Here is a 21,005-nt window from a genome sequence, read left to right on the forward strand (position 1 = left end):
AAAGAATGGGTTACTTTTCTCTAGTTGTATTATTTGATGTTGGGAGTCATAAAGATTCGCCTAAGTAGATGGATGGAGTAGTTAGTTAAAGTTAATAGGCCATGCTAAAATGAACTCACAAGGAAGTTAAAAATATTACTAAGCAGAATTGAGGTTTTGATTGGATATAAAAGCTCATTCTATAAATGGAAACACCAATGATATTGCCTTCACAATATTCGGACCTTTAAGATCCAACCAATAAAAAACGTATGATACGCCTCCTGTCAAGGATATATCCCGTTTACTGGCCTATATATACGATTCAACTGACGGAATGTTTTGTTCAGGGAGCCACACGTTGCTCTGATAATCTGTCGATCTAGGCATCCTGCTAAAGTTGATTTCCATAATCTCAACTTTACCTGCCAATCCAAATACGGCCAGGTTGTCTCTAACAATGAGACGACTAGGTCTATACGCATGAGGAACCCAGAGGACATTGCATCCATCATACATAATCCAGCTATTTGTGACAAACAGTGAGTGTATGTCAGAATTAGAGGTCGCATCATTGGGAGTGGGTATTTGCAGTGGTCCACAATTGGTGAAAAAAACATCGTTCCGGGCGCTGTTTGGGAGCAATTGCCAAATATTGCAGTCTGGAAGCTCACAAAGTGTTGTGCTTGTTATTACTTCTTGAAGGTATTGTTTCTGTCGAGGGCCTGACACCATAAACAACCTTTGCCCGTCCATCGAGAAGGCGAGGGCTTGGCATATTTCCATTGTTTTATATTCCCGGAGCATCTCTCCAGTATCCGTGCTCCATACTTTGACTGTGCGCGAACTTCCGGTGGCTATAAGCCTACTGTCTGGTGAGAAAGTAAGGGCCTCTACCTTCGCATGATGGCCGTTGAGTTCTAGCAGGAGTTTTCCAGTGTTGAAATCATATATGTGATATTCCTCATGCATCAATTCAGGTGGGTATGCATCCAATGCCATTATCACCATTCCCTCGTTTGGTGAGATCGCCATATTTAAAACAAGTCTATGAGATTTGTGAATCATTGGAAGTTCTTCGAGTGAAGTGGCGTCCCAAGATACCAACCAGCCATAGGCATCCGCTGATACCAGCCGCTTATCACTTGGCCAAAAGAGAATATTCTTATCAATGGAGTAGTTTGACTTCGATTGCTGCAACGGAACACCCCTTGCCACATCCCATATTACGACCGGAGCCCCTGTAGCATCTAATCCGTAGCCACCTGATGCGGCTAGCTTGCCGTCTGGCGAAAGCACAAGAGCAAAGATATTACCACCATAGGCGCTCGCTATCTTTTCTTCCGGTGCTGGCGCGCTCCAAAGCCGCTTTATTGAATCTTTGGCCTTATTTAGAATTGGTATTAAATGTGCTGATGTTGGGGTTGGCATATCCCATATCCTAATGAGATTGTCGGGTGATCCTGATGCCATCACCGTACCGTCAGGGGAAAAGGAAACCGAATTGCTGTTCTTGAACAACTCTACCAGTTTCCCCGAGGCCACATCCCAAAGACGCAAGTAACATGCCCAGTTATAGGTAGCCAGGAGTTTGCCATCTGGAGAGAATACCATGTGATCAACGTCCATGTGCCTAAGCTCTGTATCTGGTGTCGACGATCCTTTTAGATGTATAGTCACACCAGTTGGTTTTCCCGTGGCTGCAACCCTAAATGATATATTTGTTGCTCCTAGGATGTCTGGCTCGGCCTGTGCTAGTGCCAACTTTCCATCTAGGGAAAACGCCACGTTGGTGCAAGCATCAATGGTGTACAGAACCGAACGCTTCCTAGCGTCCAGAATCCGCGTTTCTCCTGCAATTACGAGGGCTATCAACTTACTATCGGGCGAAAATGTGTATGTATAGCACCCTTTCAACTGATACACAACAGAACCATCTTCTGCATTCCAAATGCAGGTCATGCTCCATGTTTCAGGGTGGCCTCCCATGATGGAAGCCCCTATCAACTTATTATCGGAAGAGAAGGCAAGATGGCGCGGCGTACCAAAATTATTAGGGCAGTGGCATCTTTCAAGCGTCTTCAATATAGTCCCACTCTCTACATCCCAGACCTGGACTAACATTTGTGCTACCCAGACAATTACTAGCTTGCCATCAGGTGAAAACGAAACCGAATGAATGGCAGAATTTCCATGGCCTGTGGTTTCAAGCACCCTGATCACCGTGCCGGTTACTGCGTCAGAAATTTTAACGGAGCTCGAAAAATGGACTGAAACCACCAGTTTTTCACTCGGTGAGAAGTCTGCATCCTTGAGGTATTCAATCGTATTGAGCAGTGCGCCTGTGGTTGTGTCCCAAACGCGGAATGATTTCACCTCTGTTGCGGGCCCTGAAATTGAGGTTATAAGCGTGCCGTCCTTGGAAAATGCCGGGGATATGAAGTGGCGGGCCTGGGATGGTTTACCAGCAAGATTTCCCAATGTTTGGCGAAGTAATGTCCACTTTGGTAGTACTTTTGGGTATCTCACAATCCAGTTGGGCATATCTTTGGCAAAGTGTTTGCGGAGCAAGCTTTGTTCCGGTGCGAATACTAGGGCAGAGCAATATACTTGAAGAGGAGCCTGTTCAATGATTGCACGGTTGTAGCAAATAAACCGTTTTGCATCTTCGACAAAAGCATAAAGCTGAGGGCTTACATTGGCCTTCGCAATACCATTAGTAGTTGGCGAGTAATACATCATGTCAAGGAACTGGAACTTACGTTTATCATACTACTCAATAATTGAACGGTGCGCATCCCTTCAGAGCTTTCTCTAAGCAAGCTCAAGGCCTCAAGCCAATGAAGCAAATGGTCTAGCAAGAAGTTGTGGACTAGACCGTTGTCACAAAGACCGACATTCTGGCGTTGGAGAGGGTCCAGTTCTTTGAGGTGATATATCCAGTATCGACTTGCGTACGCAGTGTGAATAGAAAGATATTTATCTATTCTAGTTCGATCTATTTGATTGATTTCAATACCAGGGTGGTGTAGGCTACAAAGATCTCGTCTGAGTCCGTATTGTGAACTGCTGGATAGCAGTCGGATACAGGAGGTGAATAAATCCTGGTGCATCTGCTCATTAATCCAGATCCTGTGGTTTCCTTCCCGTTTTCTCAGGAGAAATTCGCGGAAGGACTGGTGAGAGATATGCACCGGCTCCTTAGGCGACTCGGGTATCACAAGAATCGAATGGAGAGAATCGAGCCTGGAACACACGACTTCAAGCTCCAGCCTTATCGGGCACAACTCACACAAACTCGTTTCTGGCATTGGTTCAAATAGAGCCACAATAGTTCCAAGAATCATCTGAAACTGTTCCACCAGTACTTCCTTTTCCGGGCCAGTCACTGCCTGGCTTAGGATGTGATCGTACATATTATCCAGAAAATCAAAGGCTTGGTTTTGAAAAATCCGGGTTAGGCGCTCATTCATTGATGTGGCCCCTGGCTTTTTAATATACCGACAAGTTATCGCGGCATAAATGAAGAGACCATTTGCTCTCTCAGTGAGCCTGGATATATATTCCTCACTGGGCCAGTGGGCTTCGACACCACGTTTCTCTGTATGTAGATTTCCGAGCTCTCCACGAAACATCTGGGAAATATCTAGATCAACAGTAGACTTATCAAGTTTGTCTAGTTCAATATGATAGACGTTTTGAGATAATTCTTTGAAAGCGGCTTGGATATGACTCTCCGGTCTGCTGGTTATGAGAAAGCGTAGCCGGATGTTTTGCAGCGCTGCAGCGCTAACGAACAGGTTGATGATACCCATGATTTGTCGCTTGCTGAGGCCTTCGCATTCGTCCAATGCATCAATAACCATAATGAGAGGGCTATGTCTCGGATTCAACAGAGAAAGTGGATTGCATATAAGCTTTTCCCACTGAATTCCCATGGCTAATTGCTCTACTTCAGTGTTGTGTCTCTTCTCCGTTGAAATTGCTACTCTCAAGGATGGGGACAAACCGCTGAGCTGATGAGCAAGGGAGCTTACAAACTTTGACAGCGTTCTGAGGTCCTTTTCGTTCTTTGAGAAGAAAAAGGTGCCTCCAAGCTGCCCTTGTTTGAAGTATTGCAGAGCAATTGTGCGAGAAATAGTGGATTTTCCAGTACCCAGTCTTCCACTAAGCCAGAAAATACATTTTTCAGGGGTACCATCTACCCAGGCCTCGATTTGGCGGAAGAGTTCAACCCGAGTGCCTGCAAGACAGGTAGGTTCACGTTCATGAACAAGGGCTCGCACGTCAGCAGCAACCGCATGGGCTAATATGGGAGCACTGGTGAGCATTTCACAATTTGCCGGCGATGGCACTTCATCGAGCAGAATACTAGACAGCTTCCGGCCAGCAGACTCTCGAGCTTCCACGCATCTGTCTTCACAGTCCCCCCTACACTCAAGCAGACTCCAAGGCCGCAGGTAGTTAAAACCCTGAAAGTTCTCGCTGATAGCTACAAATATTTTGAGCATCCCTTCTCGTGTCCTCGCTTCATGCTTCAAGGAGTCGGCGATTTCGAGTCTTCCAAATTTGTCCTGTCGAAAGAACTCGATGAAGGAGGCCGCTATTGCAGCCGCCAGGGGAGTGGCAAACGATGTGCCAGTATCGCGATTTCGAAGGCCTGACGACTCGCTTGGTTGCCATGCATCCAATACTGCTTCGCCAAGGGTGCAGAAATTATAATGGTCTTTCCGAGGAGGAGGGTTGAAGTTCGACACCTTGCCGTACCCATCAGTTGAATTGATGCAAATGACTTCAGGCATGTTAGCTGGAAAAATGGGTTTTGGTATGTTTGCTCCAGCGTTAGATGCAGCTACGAGCATGATCTTCCTTTTCTCGGACGCTTTGCGAATGGCACTGGCAACTACATCATACTCGGAGCCAAACCCCCATGACATAGATATTATGTCCACATCCCATGGATGGACTGCATATTCAATAGCCTGATAATATATTTCCATTAGCAAGCTGCCATTGCGAGCAACTACTCAGGGGATAACCCTACTTTTGCAACGCTCTCTGGATTCAACGGGGAGCCATCGTCCTCTTTTACTCTTGCAACGTAGATATCCGCAAAGGGTGCTCGTTTCAGCAACAGGACAGCAATTTGGGTGCCGTGACGACGCGAATCCGAATCACCTGCATCGTCGACAGACCGATCCAGAAGAAAACTCCTGCAGTCAATGATTCTCTTTTTATCTTTTGCAGATATTCCTGTATGGGATATGTCGATGCCGCTGTCGAGAATCGCTATTTTTGCCCGGGTCCCCCTTCGAACGATGCCCCGGGAATAGGAGTCGATTGGACGACGGAAATTCTCAAAGTAACTGAACCAAGTGTTTGCGTTATCAGTGCTAGAAAAAACCGTATGAGAAGGTGTGCTGGAGATATCTTATTGCAAGGCAGACCGACCTTCTCAGGGTGTAGTAATCTGTCTTCATTGCCGTGGAAGCCATCCCGACGTATCTCTTATTTTTGGGCCGCTCCTCCGTAAGAGCAGCCCCGAGAAGTTACGCCAACTCCCTCCACCGAAACAATTATTGTGAATTTATGGGCCTGGGGTATCACTTCGGCCTCTATGGACAAGTAGAGGAGCCATAGCAGACACTGCATTTGCTAATTAACTATACGACGAAGACGACGACAGCCCCGTCGCGGTAGTAAGCCGAAGGAGGGGCGGCATGTAAGAGAGCAGCACACTGGCCGCTGTGACGGAACTGATACTTTCGAGATATGCAGTTAAGCGCCCAAAGACCCCCCTTTTACGACAATTGGTATGTCAGCAAGGCTGAGTCCTGTCTATTTAACTAACAAGCGAGCAGCATGGTTCGCCAGCCGGGAGCTGCAGCTTCGTTCATCTGGAATGACTGCACGAATCAATCAATATGCCACTCCCCGGACAACGTCGGACGTATTTCGTCCCTGCGAATTTTGACAACCCTCCTCCGCCGGATGGCCCGATCAAGCTCGGCCAGCTGGTGGTTCAGCCAGAGAATCCAGGGCGTCCCGTAGATCCAGCCGGGCCCCTCGCATTTGAAGACTTCGAGGGGATGAAACGATACACGAACTCGACCAAGTTTTCCCTCCAGGATCAAAATGAAATGGTGTCGGAGGGCGGCCTCTTCGGGCGGGCTCTGCAGGCTGTGAGCGTCAAACTTGGTGTCAGCTTCTCCAGCTCGGCGGTCTCGTATGTTCTTAACGAGATTGAAACACTGGACGTTGAGTTCATCGAGCCCACGGATGATTATGTCAGGGCCAGCATGGACCGTCCGAGGGTGAAAGCAGCTTTGAAGAAGCAGTTTTTCAAAAAGAGGCTATACATGGTGACTGGAATCAAGACTGCGTATCCAGGCGCAAAGCTGGATCGGAAGGATGCGTTTAGCGCAAGTCTTACTGGTGAGAGTGAAGCCTCGGGGCCTCAGGGGACTGGGGCTGTAGGGGGTCACGCGAAATTTTCGGCATCGGAGCTACGGGCGCTGGCTTTGGTCCCTGCCAGGCCGTTCGTTTATGGATACCGTCTACAGGAGTGCTACTATAGGATTCGAAGCCTGAACCATAAAGAATATGTCGACGGGGCGCTTTTTGGCGTTAACAAGCAGTTTACGAGTGATAAGGAGGTTGAGATCAGGGAAGACGATATCGATATTGAATTCAACTTTATTGATGGCAAAGACCTATGCGATTTGGAAGCTGAAGACGACGAAACCGAGTTCGAGATCGTGTCCTTGGTAGATGAGCACGACGGCTCTGCCTGCGATGTTATCATGCCTCTTGCAGCTTAAATACCCAGGTCTATCCCAATAATTGGAAGAGAGGAAACCCTTCATAACCGGCATACCCATAGGCAGTACGGACAGCTAGTTAGATGGAGAAACATGCTAGCTGTCTTTTAGAAGACATTCATGGGGACCTGTCTACACAAACAAGGAGCATAGATGTAGTCCTCTAGGAAAAAAGATGCAAGTACCCGGGGATAGGAGGTTGTGGGCTTGGTTAAAGTCTTAAAGAGAACCGTATATGCTATCACTGATTAGGAATGTATACCTCGTGAAACATATTGCCAAAAACAGCTTTAGAACCTCCTGAAACGCTGTCCTTCACTTATGGTCTCGTTTGTCACTCATTTGATACTTTTTTCAAGTTGGGTAAGTTAGGAGAAGATGCCCCAAACGCATGGGTGAGGAGCAAACGAGTTTGAAACCGTGACTCGGGTGAAAATATACAGTTGGCATGGCAATATAACCTCCCTCTATTTCTCCACCATATATCTAGAAGGGTATGCAGGTTTCATCTCCTGCATTATGCCTGTGGGTAGTTGCAAAATCACTAGTGTCTTTGCTTCCATTATTTTTGGACAATTCGTATTCTAATACCATGTATGCAGGAATGTTTACATCTGGAATAAGGAGAGATTAATTCATTGACCTATGCCGGAGAAAAGGTAGGATATAAAATCCCCTTAGAGTCCCCTTGAGGTTTGAAAACTACAAGATCACCGTCATACCGTTTCTCCCTTGACACTTGTTATAACCCCGGGAACTTCCACACGATACTTAATATGAAATTGAACGCTGCTATTGCCTTTTCTGTGCTTGCTATTGTAGCATTTGCTGTTGTAGCATTAGCTGCTCCAGCCGCACCAGTAACACCATCCACCACTTTTGCATATACCTCTCTAACTCCAAACCCCGCCAGCAAAGCCGAAAACATCTTTGCCCGAGGAGGGACCAACGACTGTAGTGAATCAACTTTTGACAACCAGACTTCGGAGTCTTCCCCCCTCGTCACCGACTGTCTTAAAATCGTCTCCAATATTGCTGGCGGTGGGACATGGATTGTTCAGCCATACGCCCAACACAGACTTGTCCAGTTTGGTACATGCGCATTCGGTGTCCAGACGGGATTGGAGGGGTCATGGCATGCGATTAAAGTTGGAAACGCAGATATTTCTGACTTGATCAACGCATCAATTGATAAATTCCAATGGTATGGCAAGGTCGGAGCTAAGGGCGACATGCCTTGCCAGAAGGTTACTACCGGGAACCAAAGGGTCAGATGGGGTATCTACCACACTTAGATAGGGTTGAACTGACCACTATACAGACAGGTATGTTAGATTTTGGGAGTTATATCTAGACCTGCCAGGTGACATAGCTAAATATGTATATGACAGCAGCTGGCCTTGCACAAAAACCCCCGGAGCACCACATGAAACGTCACCCAGTTAACAGGATTTTACTGCAAGGGGGGTTGGAAAAGTTGAAATTAAGCGCGCCTTACAGATCAGTCAAGTTTCCATAGGCGTAGGATATATGTCATCGGACCCTAGTTTAATTTACCAAAATCATATATGTTATAGATCTTCAAGTCATAAAATGGATATCTTCATTTTATCATCAGTTCAGGCGGTTCAGACAGTGGCATAGCTGCAGAGAAAAACTAGGAAGTTGGTGTAAGATGGCGATTGCGTGAGAATGAATGGAAGGGCCTGCAAAAGGGAGGCTAACTCGAACAGACCTATAGTGCTTGTAAACCTATATATCACAAATAGATTTGTCATATAAGAATAGTCAATATATTCATGAAGATCAGTTGTTAATGGTAGGTGATAGTTGGAGAGCAGTTATTAGTAGTTAGATATCCATTTCTCCTTCTTTTGCTTAGTTATTGCATGCTTTTAGCGGGCTTAGCAGCCTCATTATGTTCAGCTTGCAGTGCAATCGGGTCATTCAACTCAAAGTCTGGGTTCCAAATCTGCTTTGCAACATCATCACCAGAACCATCTTTCGAGCTTTTGGCACCAATATGCTGGAAGACACTGGGGGTTAAAGCCCACCTAATTTCGTTATTTATGTTGGCATATTCCTCCAAAAGGGAATCCGCAAACCCAATCTTCTTCTTCTCGTACCAGAAGACAACATCCGGGACACGATTGTGCGGAAACACAAGGGCTTGAGAACAGCATCCAAAACGCGGCATTTGATGGACCCCTGAGGGAATCGGTAGCATTGACAAACGGCCCGAGGCAAAGAAGAGCACGATGCAGAGAGGCCCGTATATAAAGCAGATGACCAAGACAGCTTTATTTGTGAGTAGGCTGTTTGAGCGAGGGACATACCGCCGAGTGGTAACAAGGGTACCCCAAAGGGCTGCTATCACAGCCACGGAGCAGAGGAGATATATAAACCATTCTTCGCTATTCCAGCCTAGAAGGCCCTGGGTATAGAACAGTCGAAGGTATAAATCTACTCTCAATGAATCAGATGGAGAATTTCAATAAGCAAAGGGGAGACAGCTTACACTGTGACGCTCCCAGCCGGCTGGTCTGTTGGTCAGCATCTACCAGAGCTCGCTTTGTACGATGGTACCAGCCATCCATTGCAAGGACATCATCTTCCACCATTATGGTATGTGGAGCCCCAATTTCTTGACACGCCTTGAGCAGATAGACGTAATCGAACAAGCCTTTCTCCCTAAATAACCCCCCTTCCTTTTCTAGTTCTCTGAGGTGATCGAGTTCTGCCGAAGTAACGTTATAGAGCAGAACTCTGTCTGCCATGGCCGATAACCATTTACTTTCGAAGGACGGATGGATCGTCGGGTCTACGTGGGGTATAAATAGGATCAAGTAGAGATCTTCACGCTCCCGCGGACCGAGATCCATGAGCAAGGATCCAACCGTTGCTTCAATGTAGCTCACATCCTTCCGAGCGATGGAGGCAATGCCCACGCAGAGACTTGCGTTTCTGTTCCCGGGCGGTTTGAGAGCTGTGGTGGCATTGGTGGCATTGGTGGTGGAGCTGGCCACCGCATCGATGTATCGAATAAAGTTAGCGCCCTTTGATGCTCTAAACCCAGAGTATATCGGCTGGTATCCCTTTCTCGCGTCGAAAAAGGCAGAGGTTGGGTCGCGATGGCTACGAATTCGACAGTACTGGACTAGGAGGATGTAGCAGACGAGGGAGGCGAGAATGCAGCGAGATGCAGTCCGAGAGAACAAAGAACCGTTCGTTGGCGGCGAGCTGAGAATCCGCATCGTCCGTGTCAACTGACTAGTCAAGTAACGAGCTGGCTAGCACCCTGATGAGCTGGTGAGTACGCTGCGGTCTCTGTGTAGCATTGCCGGATGCCTGCGGAATAAGAATAATAAGAATGATAATGGGGAAGAGCATGAGGCTGAAAAGGTCCATGGCTGCGAAAAATCTCTGCCTGCGACCAAAGGGTCAATCAATGACCTCAGAAAGGCTAACGGGATCCGGAACCAGTTAGTTAACTCGTTAGACGACATTGATTGGGTTCCAGCCTAGAAAAGCGCCATTCCGGGCCAGTTAGAAGTTATCCAGCCTCCAGCCTCCTCTGCATAAGCTACCGCCGAGGGCTAACTAGCAGGTCTCAGAGTGTTCCGTGTCCGAGAGGCTGCGGCTGATCGCTCCATCGGCTTCTTCTTCTCATCCCAGCAACACGATGGATGCATCAACGGTGTGTGTTAGTGGAGACAAAACAGGCAAGCAAGAAACAGCCATCGATAAAGTCGGGTTAGGGCCGCGTGGCCTAATGGTTAAGGCGCTGGTTTTCGGTTTTGTCTTTAGAGACGAAAGTCTGTCCACCAGAGATTGTGTGTTCAAATCACACCGTGGTCGTGTTTTTTTTTTTTTTTTTTTTCCTTTTTTCCCTGCTTCTTTTCTTTAAGTCAAGGGCTGACATCAATAATAGATATTGATAATACGGAGTAGATGCCAGATGAAAGGAAAAAAAAGAAAGGGGAAAAAGGTCTGGCAGTGCCGTGTTGGTCTTACTCTTTCCAGCCTAGCGTGGTTCTTATTATAGTTAGCCTTGCACCGCCATGTTTACCGCCGCCTGATCTACATCTTGACTACTTACATTAAGGACTTGACGAAGACTTGAATGCCAGTCACTCGCTCTTGTCACTCTCTCGTTGCTATCGTATCTCCTGATAACTAATCTAATGAGGCTATTTTGATTCCTTGGTCGGCAATTTAACTAGTTACAAGGCGCCTGTGTTTCGGCGTACGGAACACTTCGCCCAAGCGAAGCTCACCTCGGGCAAGGAAGATAACAATATCAGTATCTGCCTTCTAGGAGGATAGACCCGGTGACGGAGGCTATGTCCCATATCCGTCACTGTCCAGAGTTCCAGCTCGCTCGCTCGGATTCAAAAAACCCAGCAACGACCTGCCAAGGGCTGACTGCTGATGGCCGAAGATGCCGACGAACAGTGATACCTACTGCGTCGAGCAAGCAAGATGACTCTCAACGACGAAGAGATGGTGATAGTAGAGGAGATCACATCACGATAGAGACGCCGGGCGGCTTGTTTTGCTGGCAACATAAGACTCAAGGTGAAGCATTGTCACTTTCGAGGCCGAGACCATCCAGACTACTAAGACCACGATCCAGTCTGGATACGCTCATCGAACGCGTGGGCAAGCTGTCTGTGGATGAAGTGCACTCTGTACGCGGTAGTGCTGGCGTTTCGGAGGTCAATGTTGATCGAAATGGAGCGTCTGGCCGTCGCTCGGCAGATGGATCATATAGAAGGACAGAGCAGGTGGCTGGTATAGCTACGCTTCATGTTCCAAAGGCCCCAAAGAAGAAGCCAAAGCAGCGCATGAAGTTTGTCTGTTTCTTTGCCCCCCTTGATAGCGATGATGAGCATCATTCTGTCCCCAGGAGAAGCTCGCATGTCCGGCCCGCGCCAAATCTGGGTGATCCGGTTCCACAACCGCTGCCGAACGGTAGTGGGCGCCGACATGCTAGACCAGATCATGAACGGGACTCCTACCGTCATAATAGATCTAGCTGGGCAGAATACACCCCGTCTAGGAGGAAGCAGCTTCTGCCCACTGTCGAGGAGCCTTCGCCTTCCAACAATCAACCACTTCGCCATTCACTTTCTGCCAGACGCGGCCCATCACAGACAGAATACCTTCTCTCTTGGATTCCATCAAGTCTATCACCCGACACAACATCAAAACTACTTCAGCGACTCGCAGAGCCTCCGTCACCCGCCGATGAAGCGGGATATATCTATATATACTGCGTGACACCTAGAGACTCCCAGCCTCAAGCAGACGCAACTGCTTCTTTAATACCGTCGTCTCCCGATAGACATGAAGCCAGAAGGAGACGAACAAGTGACATCATGTCCTCTGCCGGCATTGCTCCTACGTCCCGCATCACAAGACACGACCCAGCCGGCAGACGAACTGCAACCACCATAACCCTGAAGATAGGTCGTGCAGTCAACGTCTGTCGTCGACTGACCCAGCAATGCTCCCATAACCTAACGCTTATCCGATACTATCCCTACCACCCTTCATCTGGGGCAGCGTCCTTGGATCTTCCACAGAAGGCTCCAAATGTGCATAGACTAGAGCGATTAGTGCACCTTGAACTGGCTGACATCCGAGTAAAACCTGGTCAACCGTGTGAGGAGTGTGGGAGGAAACACCAAGAGTATTTCGAGGTTGAGGCGAGCAGAGAGCAGCTCAGGAGGGTGGACGAGTGCGTTAGGAGATGGGTTGAATATAGCCAGCTCAACCCAACGAGCTGATACATCATGTTTATCATCTTATTATATAGATATGTTACATATGAGGAGCAGCTGGTGATAGATAATGGCTACAGTATCGTTCGCGCAGAATAACCTTGCAGTAGCAATGTTGCCGGTAACGTCAGTCTATATATCTGTAGAAGAAAATGTCGCATTGCGAATAAGATAATGTGAATAAATACCAACAGTAAATTCAAGAGAAGGTCTCTAACTTGTGGCAAAAGGTGCCAACAGGTACCTGTTATCTAACTAGCTAACCAGTTCGTGTTATTCGCAGATCCGGTTATGACGTTGGATGGTGGCAGAGAGAGCCACCGTCAGCCGTAAATATTGATAAAGCACTCCTTGCTCAGAGGGCATCGATCCATCCAACCATCCGTGCTCTCTTCCTTACTTACGTCCAAAGACTTCTCAATCTTCTGCATGATATCACTTTGCAGCCCTGAAACGCAAGCCAGGCAAAACACATAAGCTCAACTAGTTCACAATCGCAATGGGTCCTCCACAGAGCACCGCCACGCGTCCAAGATCCTACCTCTCCTCAATCATCAGGTCAATAATCAACATCATCAAAGCTCTCATCATAAATGCCTACGCAGCCATCCATGCATCCCTCGATGCAGTCCTCCCTCCTCCAAAACGAGCAGAAATAAAATCCCAGCTCGCATCCTTTGCTAGGGAGCGTCCTATCCTTGCCTCCTTCTTAGCCTCCCAGATTCTATTCTGCGGAATCCCACTCGTCCTGTTCGTGCTGCAGGTCGTCAGCGTGCTGGTATTCGCATTCTCCATTGCACTGGTGCTTGCCTCGCTTTGTGCGCTTACGTTCACGGCCGTGTGCACCGGTCTGGCGCTGCTTGTGCTTGTGCCTGTGTTGGCTGTTACGGCATTCGTGGGTGTGTCGGTGTGGTTCTGGGGATGGGTTGGCTGGTGGGCCTTAGTGTCGTTCGGTATTGTGCAGACGGAGCCTTCGGCAGGGAGGGTGAAGAGTGAAGGTGCTGTTCCTGCTGGGTCTCAGGGACAGGCCAGGGTTGATGGATTCAATGGCGTCAAGGCCCCGAGAGATGGGGTGCCGCTCGGAATACCTACTTCCTAGGCAGCCCATAACTATGTGTGGTGAAAAATATTCTAGGCAAACGAGTGAGGATTGCCACGAGTGAATACAGCAGCAGCAGCAGCTGGATGGTTGGAGACATTGTTCGATGGACGGCCAATTCGTCTCAGATATTCCTCCTTATGACAGTTTCGGTTTACTATTCAAAATTATGTGTTTCTAGCTATTAACCTTTCAAATGCAGGCAGTGGTAATAATATTATCTCTCTGGTGGAATATAACGTCGAAAAGATATAGCAGGATGTCGACATAACATTCTCTGCCACTGCCCTTCGTTTTTCGGACTCTTTAGTGGTAGTATTTTATTGCTTTTACCATAGCTCTCCCCCCTGTTTCTCAATATGTTGGCTTCAATGCATATCCCCACATTCGATAACAGGTTCGGCTTCTGTACTTAGCCTCCTTAGGAGTGTAATGTTCAAATGAACCGAGGCTTTGGTCTTGCTATCTCACACGAACGAAGCAAGAACGAGCGCAGATGAGATGTATATGCATTAGAGAAGAGAGAAGCTTTAACAACACGAAACCATATCCTAGCTCAGGCTTTGGTTAAGCACGGTTAATGTCTTCTCACGAAGCTCGCCAAGTTCAATCTCTAACGCTTCGTTGCGGTCCAGCGTCTCCTGGAGACAGTCAGCAAGCTTTACTGACAGCTCATCTCCCTGACTTTTCTCCGAGAGCATGTTGATCGTCTCCTTCCAGTTCTCCAGGTATATCGAGGACTGGCCGTGAAGAGCATTAATCATCGTGTCCTTAAGCTGCAGCTTAGCGCGACACTCGACTAACTCGTTCTTAAATTTCCTTTTCTTGCTTGCCCATTCACCCAGCGCAGTCGCGAGACGGTCATTGAGCTGAGTTTCCTTATCCCGAGCCTGTAATAGAGACTTTTGGTAGTATGTAAGTGAACGGCTGGCTTCCTCTAGCTTGTTCATATATTTGGCGTTGTATGTCTCCAGGTCGTCGAGCTGTTCCTCCAGCTTGGTATTCGCCAACTGTAGACTCTTGATCTTCGCATCTCGTTCGGCTAGCTGGGCCTGCAGCTTGTCAAGCTCTTCTTGCTGGGCCTCGGTCTTACTCTTTAGCTCTTGGTTGACCTCCAAGGCCTGCTTGAAGTCATGGTGCATCGAGAATTCAGTGAGCTTCTTAGATGGCTGTCGGATTTTCATGACGACTTTGCGAAGGATAGCCAACTCCTTTGCAGTCTTCATGTTCTCCTCCTTGGCTTTGTCGATGTATGTCTTGGTAACCTCACATGCCTGGGTAAGCTGCGTGACCGTACCTAGGCAGTTGGATTTGATTTCCGACATGTCTTTGTATTGCTTGTCGATGATATCCTGTATGAGCCCCATCTCACGCTGAAGCATCTTATTGATCGCATCCATGCGGGAGTTATCCTCCGTCAGGGAAGAGGCGCGCGAGCGTTGTTTCTCTCTTCCTTTGATTGCAGTCACGAATTTGGTTTGCCAGAACATCTTTTCGGTGAGCAGCTGGTTTCGCTCATCGGCAAGGTATCTGATCTCATCGTCGAATTCATCTTGGAGTGCAGCAAGGTCATTACGCCTAGTTACCTCTGCATTCTCCAGAAGGAAATCTACTTCCCGGGATGGTATCATCTCCTCCTCTTCCTCTTGTTCTTTGTTGCCACCGACTTCTTCTTTGCCTTCTTCGTCGGCTCCTTTATCGCCGTATCCTTCGTCATCAACAGAGTCCGCTCTGGGGATTTCCTTGAATTCCGAGCTGGCACCTGTATCAGTTGCATAATCCAGGTCCTCCTCCATGTCCGCCTCCAAGTCTTCCTCCAGCTCTTCCTGCACAGAAGCTTCTTCGTTCGAATCAACTTCTACCTCTGTGGCAGTTTCCATCTCTCCGGTTTCTTCAGGTTCCTGGTCATCTTCTGGCTCTACCTGTGATTCCGGTTCAGACGGTCCAAAGACATCATCTCCGCCTAGGTCGGCAGACGGGGAGGGGCTGCCAGATGACCCTTCAACTTCCTGTTTAGTAGATCTTTCTTCGCTAGGAGTAGTTGAACGGGCTCTGTCTGGAGGTGAGAAAGGAGAAACCATGGTGCTATTACCGATATCCACACTCGAGCTAGCAGTGGAAATGGCAGGGGTAGAAGGGACTCGCTCGACGCAAGGGCTTTCTTCGGAAGCCTCAACCTTTTCCTTACTACAAGAGAACATATCCCTGGGTGACGGTTCCTGATCCTGCCATTCTCCGTCAGAATGGTGGCATCCACGCTATAGAAACAAACTTACCTCGCATATAGAGTCGGCTGCGCCCATCTTGGTCGAGTCCAGCGGAGAAAGCTTCGACTTCATACGGCTCACAAGGGACCGAACAGTAGAAGTGGGAGCGTGGCGCGGAGAGGATGCCCAGTGGTGCCACTATTACAGTTAAAACTCTGACTGTGGCCGTTTATATAGCGGATGGGCTAAAGGCATACCTTGTCACGATGGCGGCCTTTAGTAGCCATGTTGGGAGTTACTGGACTGAGTGACCCCATTGGAAAACAAAAAGACTCTCGTGAATTCCTCTGAAATGTCTTAAATATAGGTATCTTGGTTTATGAAAGTGAAGAGTAAAAACAGTTGATATGTTTTAGGAGTGTGGATCAAACTGCTGACACTAGGACTGCGGATATAATGATGAAGTTTGTAGGAAGGTGTCTGAGTTTGCTTGGGAAGAAGTAGGTCACTGGGTATACGCTAGAGTAATAGAGAAGGAAGTGATGGATGTGGCAGCCTGAATCATGCCCTTAAATATTCATTCTGGAGATGGTGCCAGCCTGGAGCTCTCCATGAAGATGAATGCCCATCTCGAGCAGTATTCTGTTCTGATTCACTTTCAGATGTTTCTGGTGAAATAAATACCTTTGTTGCAAGGTATAGAAAGGGATATCAAACAGCGTCAGTAAGCTATGGGCAGCTCAAACAATCTCAGATTGCATGTTGATGCTCTCTGGTCTCTTTGGGTATAAAGAAAAAGCCAAAATATATGGTCATGAGGCTATTAAAGCTTGTAAGGCATGCATAATGCCCTTGTAACTTCAACCGCCTCATACCAATGCATCATACATGCATTATCAGGGTCTATATTGCGTAGGAGTATAGCCCAGTAAGAGTTTCTTAACTCAGCCGTCCTCATCCTGTATTAGAGGTACACACCGAGTCTTGTATTCTGTAGTTGATATAGTCACTAGATGCTCGCAGACCGAGATCTATCAATCTCTAGGCCACCAAAACGGTACGCAGCTGCTTGAGACAGCACAGTCGATGGTTGTAAGTTGATGGATATAGTGGAAGAAGATAAAAAAATAAGAAAGCCCAAAGAGGTCGCGTGTAGTCTTTCTTAGTCAGCAACTCCGTGATGCGACCAGAGTGTCCTCAAAGCGCTAGTAAGTTCTTTTTGTCCACAAAACATCCAAGAAGACGAGAACTTCGACCTTTTGCTGCTTCAACCACCTTGTCGTCTCTCCCTTCCCTCCCCCTTCTTCCCCCCCTCCTTTCTCCCCCGATCGCTTGTCTGGGTTTTGTGTATAAACCTCATTAGTTCTCTCTTCTTCCTCTTTTGTTCAGTCCGGGGGAAATAAAGACAACCGCCACCATGAGCGGCCGTAAGTCCATCTCCACCGCCAGACCTCCATTGCGACAGCAGCAGCTGTGTATGCGCCTGGGAACTGCCTGCTGACCGATGTAGTACGCTTCCTCGATCTGATCAAGCCCTTCATGCCCCTCCTCCCGGAGGTGGCTGCCCCCGAGACCAAGGTCCCGTTCAACCAGAAGGCTATGTGGACAGGAGTACGTGAGCCGTTGTCAGACCGCGTGAGAGGATTGCAATTGGACTGTGGCTGATGGTTGAGATCTAACAGTTGACCCTGCTCATATTCTTGGTCATGAGCCAAATGCCTCTGTACGGAATCGTGTCTTCCGATACTTCAGACCCCCTATACTGGCTGCGTATGATGTTGGCCTCCAACAGAGGAACCCTCATGGAATTGGGTATCACCCCAATTATTTCCTCCGGCATGGTCTTCCAGGTAATATATATTGTTTTTTTTTATCGTTGCAGTATGGGTTATTTCGATATCTAATGCACTTTCTAGCTTCTTGCTGGAACCCAACTTATCGACGTTAACCTCGACCTCAAAACCGATCGCGAACTGTACCAGACTGCCCAGAAGCTCTTCGCTATTATCTTGTCTTTCGGCCAAGCCTGCGTTTACGTCCTTACTGGCCTTTATGGTCAACCCAGTGACTTGGGAGCCGGTGTCTGTGTCCTGCTCATCGTCCAACTTGTTGTTGCCGGACTCGTCGTCATCCTCCTGGATGAGCTCTTGCAGAAGGGTTATGGTCTTGGAAGCGGTATCTCGCTCTTCATCGCTACTAACATCTGCGAGTCTATTATCTGGAAGGCCTTCTCTCCCACTACTATCAACACTGGCCGTGGACCTGAGTTCGAAGGCGCTGTCATTGCTCTCTTCCACCTCTTGCTCACCTGGCCCGATAAGCAGCGCGCTTTGTACGAGGCATTCTACCGCCAGAACCTCCCCAACATCATGAACCTCATTGCTACTCTTGTCGTTTTCGCCGCTGTTATCTACCTCCAAGGTTTCCGTGTTGAAATTCCCGTCAAGTCCTCCCGCCAACGCGGTGTTCGTGGATCCTACCCCGTTCGTCTCTTCTACACCTCCAACATGCCAATTATGCTCCAGTCTGCCCTCTGCTCCAACGTCTTCTTGGTCAGCCAGATGCTGTACTCCCGCTTTTCCGACAACATTCTTGTTAAGCTCCTCGGTGTTTGGGAGCCTCGCGAGGGTGGTTCTGCTCAACTCTACGCTTCTTCCGGTATCGCTTATTATATGTCTCCACCATTCAACTTCAAGGAAGCTCTCTTGGATCCCGTCCACACCGTCTGCTACCTCATCTTCATGCTGGTTGCTTGTGCCCTCTTCTCTAAGACCTGGATTGAAGTCTCCGGCTCTGCTCCACGGGATGTTGCCAAGCAGCTCAAGGACCAAGGCTTGGTTATGGCTGGACACCGTGAACAGAGCATGTACAAGGAGCTCAAGAGAATCATTCCCACCGCTGCCGCTTTTGGTGGTGCCTGTATTGGCGCCTTGTCCGTGGCCAGTGATCTCATGGGAGCTCTAGGAAGTGGAACCGGTATCCTTCTAGCAGTAACGTAAGTCATACTCTCGTCTAACACTATCTTTCTTCCCCTTTATTAACTGTTGGCAGAATTATCTATGGCTACTTCGAAATTGCCGCTCGGGAAGGTGACTTCGGTGCTGGTCTCAAAGGCCTAGTCCCTGGCAACTAAAAGTCCAGGCGCAATATTTTCTGTAACGGGTCAGCAAGCTCTGAATACCGTTACACAGACATTTTTCCATTATTACTCTTAAATATTTTGATTTGTATTATCAGCAATGTCAAGTGGTCTTTCTATATGTTTCTTGGGAAGGGAAGATGACTAGGCGCGAATTGTCATTTACAGGCAAAAATAAAATCCAAAGGAACCATGAGGTGTGGGTTGAGATTCGATAATTTACAAGCCAATCCTTGCTGCTTGTTGTTCATTTTATCTTATTTTTTACATGCACTTTTGAGTCTCCCCTTTCATACCAAAAAGTCGGGTACTTCGACAAAATGGCCCTTAGTAGGTTCTCTACTCTGTATATAATAGCTGCCCGTTGATACTTCGTTCTCAATAATGACCATCCAGACCATCTTGTTGCGTAATCTTTAGGTATTCAACCACTCGTGTAACTATAGCTAAGCTTATTGCACCAAAATCATGTTCTGTAGTCTCCATTGATAGTCACATATTCATGACTGAAATCACAGAACCAATAAACAGCCTCTTCACCACTCTTGCCTGCCTCTCCACTAGCTCCACCACCTAGATCCACTACGATCTCAAGATCCTCATCCTGCAAAATAGTAGAGGCTCGCTCCTCGTCCACAGACTCTGGCTCCCCGTTTACTAACAGTTTGAGTTCGGGACTTCCGTCAGCAGGTTTGAAGCTCACGCTCGTTTTCTCAGGCACAACAGTCCCGGGGGATAGGTCTGGCGTATATCCAACCGCACAGAGGATACGACCCCAGTTAGCGTCTTTGCCATACAACGCAGTCTTCACTAGCGGAGAGCGGGCAATGGTGGAAGCAATGCGTTTGGCATCTTCATAAGAAGGCGAGTTTTTCACGCGAATAGTGACGAATTTTGTGGCTCCTTCACCATCACGAACAACTAATTGGGCCAAGGATTGCGTGAAGCCTGTTAAGATAGACTGCATGGCGATATAGTCCTTTGAATCAATTGAGGATATAGGAGTTCCTCCTGCAGCTCCATTGGCAAGTATAGCTACGGTATCGTTGGTGCTGGTATCACCATCAACGGATATAGAGTTGAACGATCGTGATATAGAGTGACAAAGAAGCGATTGTAAAACCGGAGCTTCAATGGGCGCATCTGTGCAGATGATACCGAGTAGAGTTGCCATGTTTGGGTGAATCATACCAGCCCCTTTGGTCATTCCTGCAATACTATAGGTACGACCAGGAGAAGAGGGTAGGGTAAAACTTTGGGAGGTAAGCTTTGGGAATGTATCAGTGGTGCAGATAGCTCGAGCCGTGCGTAACCATGCAGCATGAGTCGATGACAGGTTCGATTGCGCTTCAGGAACCTTATTGAGAATCCTATCAATCGGTAACCTAGCGAGAATCAGTGCCCGATACGTTCTGGAGTACATTAATTTACCGCTTCCTTACAATTGGCCAATAACACCAGTGCTCATGACAAGAGTACTTGAATCGTCCTCTGTAAGCCCATTGCATTCGTCCGCCTTTCGGCTCATGCTCCTGGCATCCTGTAGTCCCTTCGTGCCGGTAACTGCATTGGCGCAGCCAGCATTAACAATAACGCCGCGAATATTGTTTCCTTTCTTCTTTCGGATCAATTCTGAGCTCACTTGAACCGGGGCAGCTTGAAATTTGTTCGTAGTAAAGACGGCAGCGGCGGAGCATGGGTCCTCAGACCATATCAATGCAAGGTCAGGAGCGGACGTATTCGACGCTTTCACCCCGGCATGGTTTCCGGATACCTTGAAGCCTTTTGGATATGTTCCTGAAGACGGTACAAATTTTTGCTTCGACGCTGGGATCGACGTATCTACCGGTGTGGTGAATTGACGGACCTGGCCCGACACCGGAGTTCCAGGCTTCGAGAAGCGGCAGGCATGGTGAGATATCTGGCCAATGGCTCTGGCATGGTTCGGGGCCATCTCTGTCGTAGCAGCAATAT

General features: G+C 48.0%; 9 protein-coding genes and 1 non-coding gene across 10 annotated transcripts; 6 read left to right on the forward strand and 4 right to left on the reverse strand.

Moving 5' to 3' along the window:
* Positions 1–291: 291 nt before the first annotated feature.
* Positions 292–5,474, reverse strand: TERG_07757 (uncharacterized protein; the record flags this gene model as incomplete). Its single annotated transcript, XM_003231409.1, has 4 exons — positions 292–2,682; positions 2,742–4,961; positions 5,024–5,372; positions 5,431–5,474. The coding sequence occupies 4 exons, from the start codon at positions 5,472–5,474 to the stop codon at positions 292–294; spliced, it is 5,004 nt and encodes a 1,667-aa protein (XP_003231457.1).
* Positions 5,475–5,903: 429 nt separating this feature from the next.
* TERG_07758 (uncharacterized protein) lies at positions 5,904–6,800 on the forward strand (the record flags this gene model as incomplete). Its single annotated transcript, XM_003231410.1, has 1 exon — positions 5,904–6,800. The coding sequence occupies one exon, from the start codon at positions 5,904–5,906 to the stop codon at positions 6,798–6,800; it is 897 nt and encodes a 298-aa protein (XP_003231458.1).
* Positions 6,801–7,576: 776 nt separating this feature from the next.
* TERG_07759 (uncharacterized protein) lies at positions 7,577–8,095 on the forward strand (the record flags this gene model as incomplete). Its single annotated transcript, XM_003231411.1, has 1 exon — positions 7,577–8,095. The coding sequence occupies one exon, from the start codon at positions 7,577–7,579 to the stop codon at positions 8,093–8,095; it is 519 nt and encodes a 172-aa protein (XP_003231459.1).
* A 587-nt stretch (positions 8,096–8,682) lies between these two features.
* TERG_07760 (uncharacterized protein) lies at positions 8,683–10,054 on the reverse strand (the record flags this gene model as incomplete). Its single annotated transcript, XM_003231412.1, has 2 exons — positions 8,683–9,263; positions 9,319–10,054. The coding sequence occupies 2 exons, from the start codon at positions 10,052–10,054 to the stop codon at positions 8,683–8,685; spliced, it is 1,317 nt and encodes a 438-aa protein (XP_003231460.1).
* A 504-nt stretch (positions 10,055–10,558) lies between these two features.
* TERG_10573 lies at positions 10,559–10,658 on the forward strand. The gene has a single exon. It is a non-coding gene; the product is annotated as a tRNA-Arg (tRNA).
* Positions 10,659–11,143: 485 nt separating this feature from the next.
* Positions 11,144–12,592, forward strand: TERG_07761 (uncharacterized protein; the record flags this gene model as incomplete). Its single annotated transcript, XM_003231413.1, has 1 exon — positions 11,144–12,592. The coding sequence occupies one exon, from the start codon at positions 11,144–11,146 to the stop codon at positions 12,590–12,592; it is 1,449 nt and encodes a 482-aa protein (XP_003231461.1).
* Positions 12,593–13,085: 493 nt separating this feature from the next.
* Positions 13,086–13,685, forward strand: TERG_07762 (uncharacterized protein; the record flags this gene model as incomplete). The annotated part of the gene is made up of 1 exon (XM_003231414.1): positions 13,086–13,685. One exon carries the CDS (start codon positions 13,086–13,088, stop codon positions 13,683–13,685), a length of 600 nt encoding a protein of 199 aa, XP_003231462.1.
* A 551-nt stretch (positions 13,686–14,236) lies between these two features.
* Positions 14,237–16,179, reverse strand: TERG_07763 (uncharacterized protein; the record flags this gene model as incomplete). The annotated part of the gene is made up of 3 exons (XM_003231415.1): positions 14,237–15,910; positions 15,962–16,090; positions 16,150–16,179. 3 exons carry the CDS (start codon positions 16,177–16,179, stop codon positions 14,237–14,239), a joined length of 1,833 nt encoding a protein of 610 aa, XP_003231463.1.
* Positions 16,180–17,309: 1,130 nt separating this feature from the next.
* Positions 17,310–19,025, forward strand: TERG_07764 (protein transporter SEC61 subunit alpha; the record flags this gene model as incomplete). The annotated part of the gene is made up of 5 exons (XM_047748829.1): positions 17,310–17,319; positions 17,403–17,503; positions 17,575–17,742; positions 17,809–18,887; positions 18,944–19,025. 5 exons carry the CDS (start codon positions 17,310–17,312, stop codon positions 19,023–19,025), a joined length of 1,440 nt encoding a protein of 479 aa, XP_047604819.1.
* A 472-nt stretch (positions 19,026–19,497) lies between these two features.
* Positions 19,498–20,985, reverse strand: TERG_07765 (arginine biosynthesis ArgJ, mitochondrial; the record flags this gene model as incomplete). The annotated part of the gene is made up of 2 exons (XM_003231417.1): positions 19,498–20,416; positions 20,474–20,985. The coding sequence occupies 2 exons, from the start codon at positions 20,983–20,985 to the stop codon at positions 19,498–19,500; spliced, it is 1,431 nt and encodes a 476-aa protein (XP_003231465.1).
* Between the last annotated feature and the right edge of the window lie 20 nt (positions 20,986–21,005).

Source organism: Trichophyton rubrum (genome assembly GCF_000151425.1).
Source record: "Trichophyton rubrum CBS 118892 genomic scaffold supercont2.11, whole genome shotgun sequence".
Classification (NCBI taxonomy): Eukaryota; Fungi; Ascomycota; class Eurotiomycetes; order Onygenales; family Arthrodermataceae; genus Trichophyton; species Trichophyton rubrum.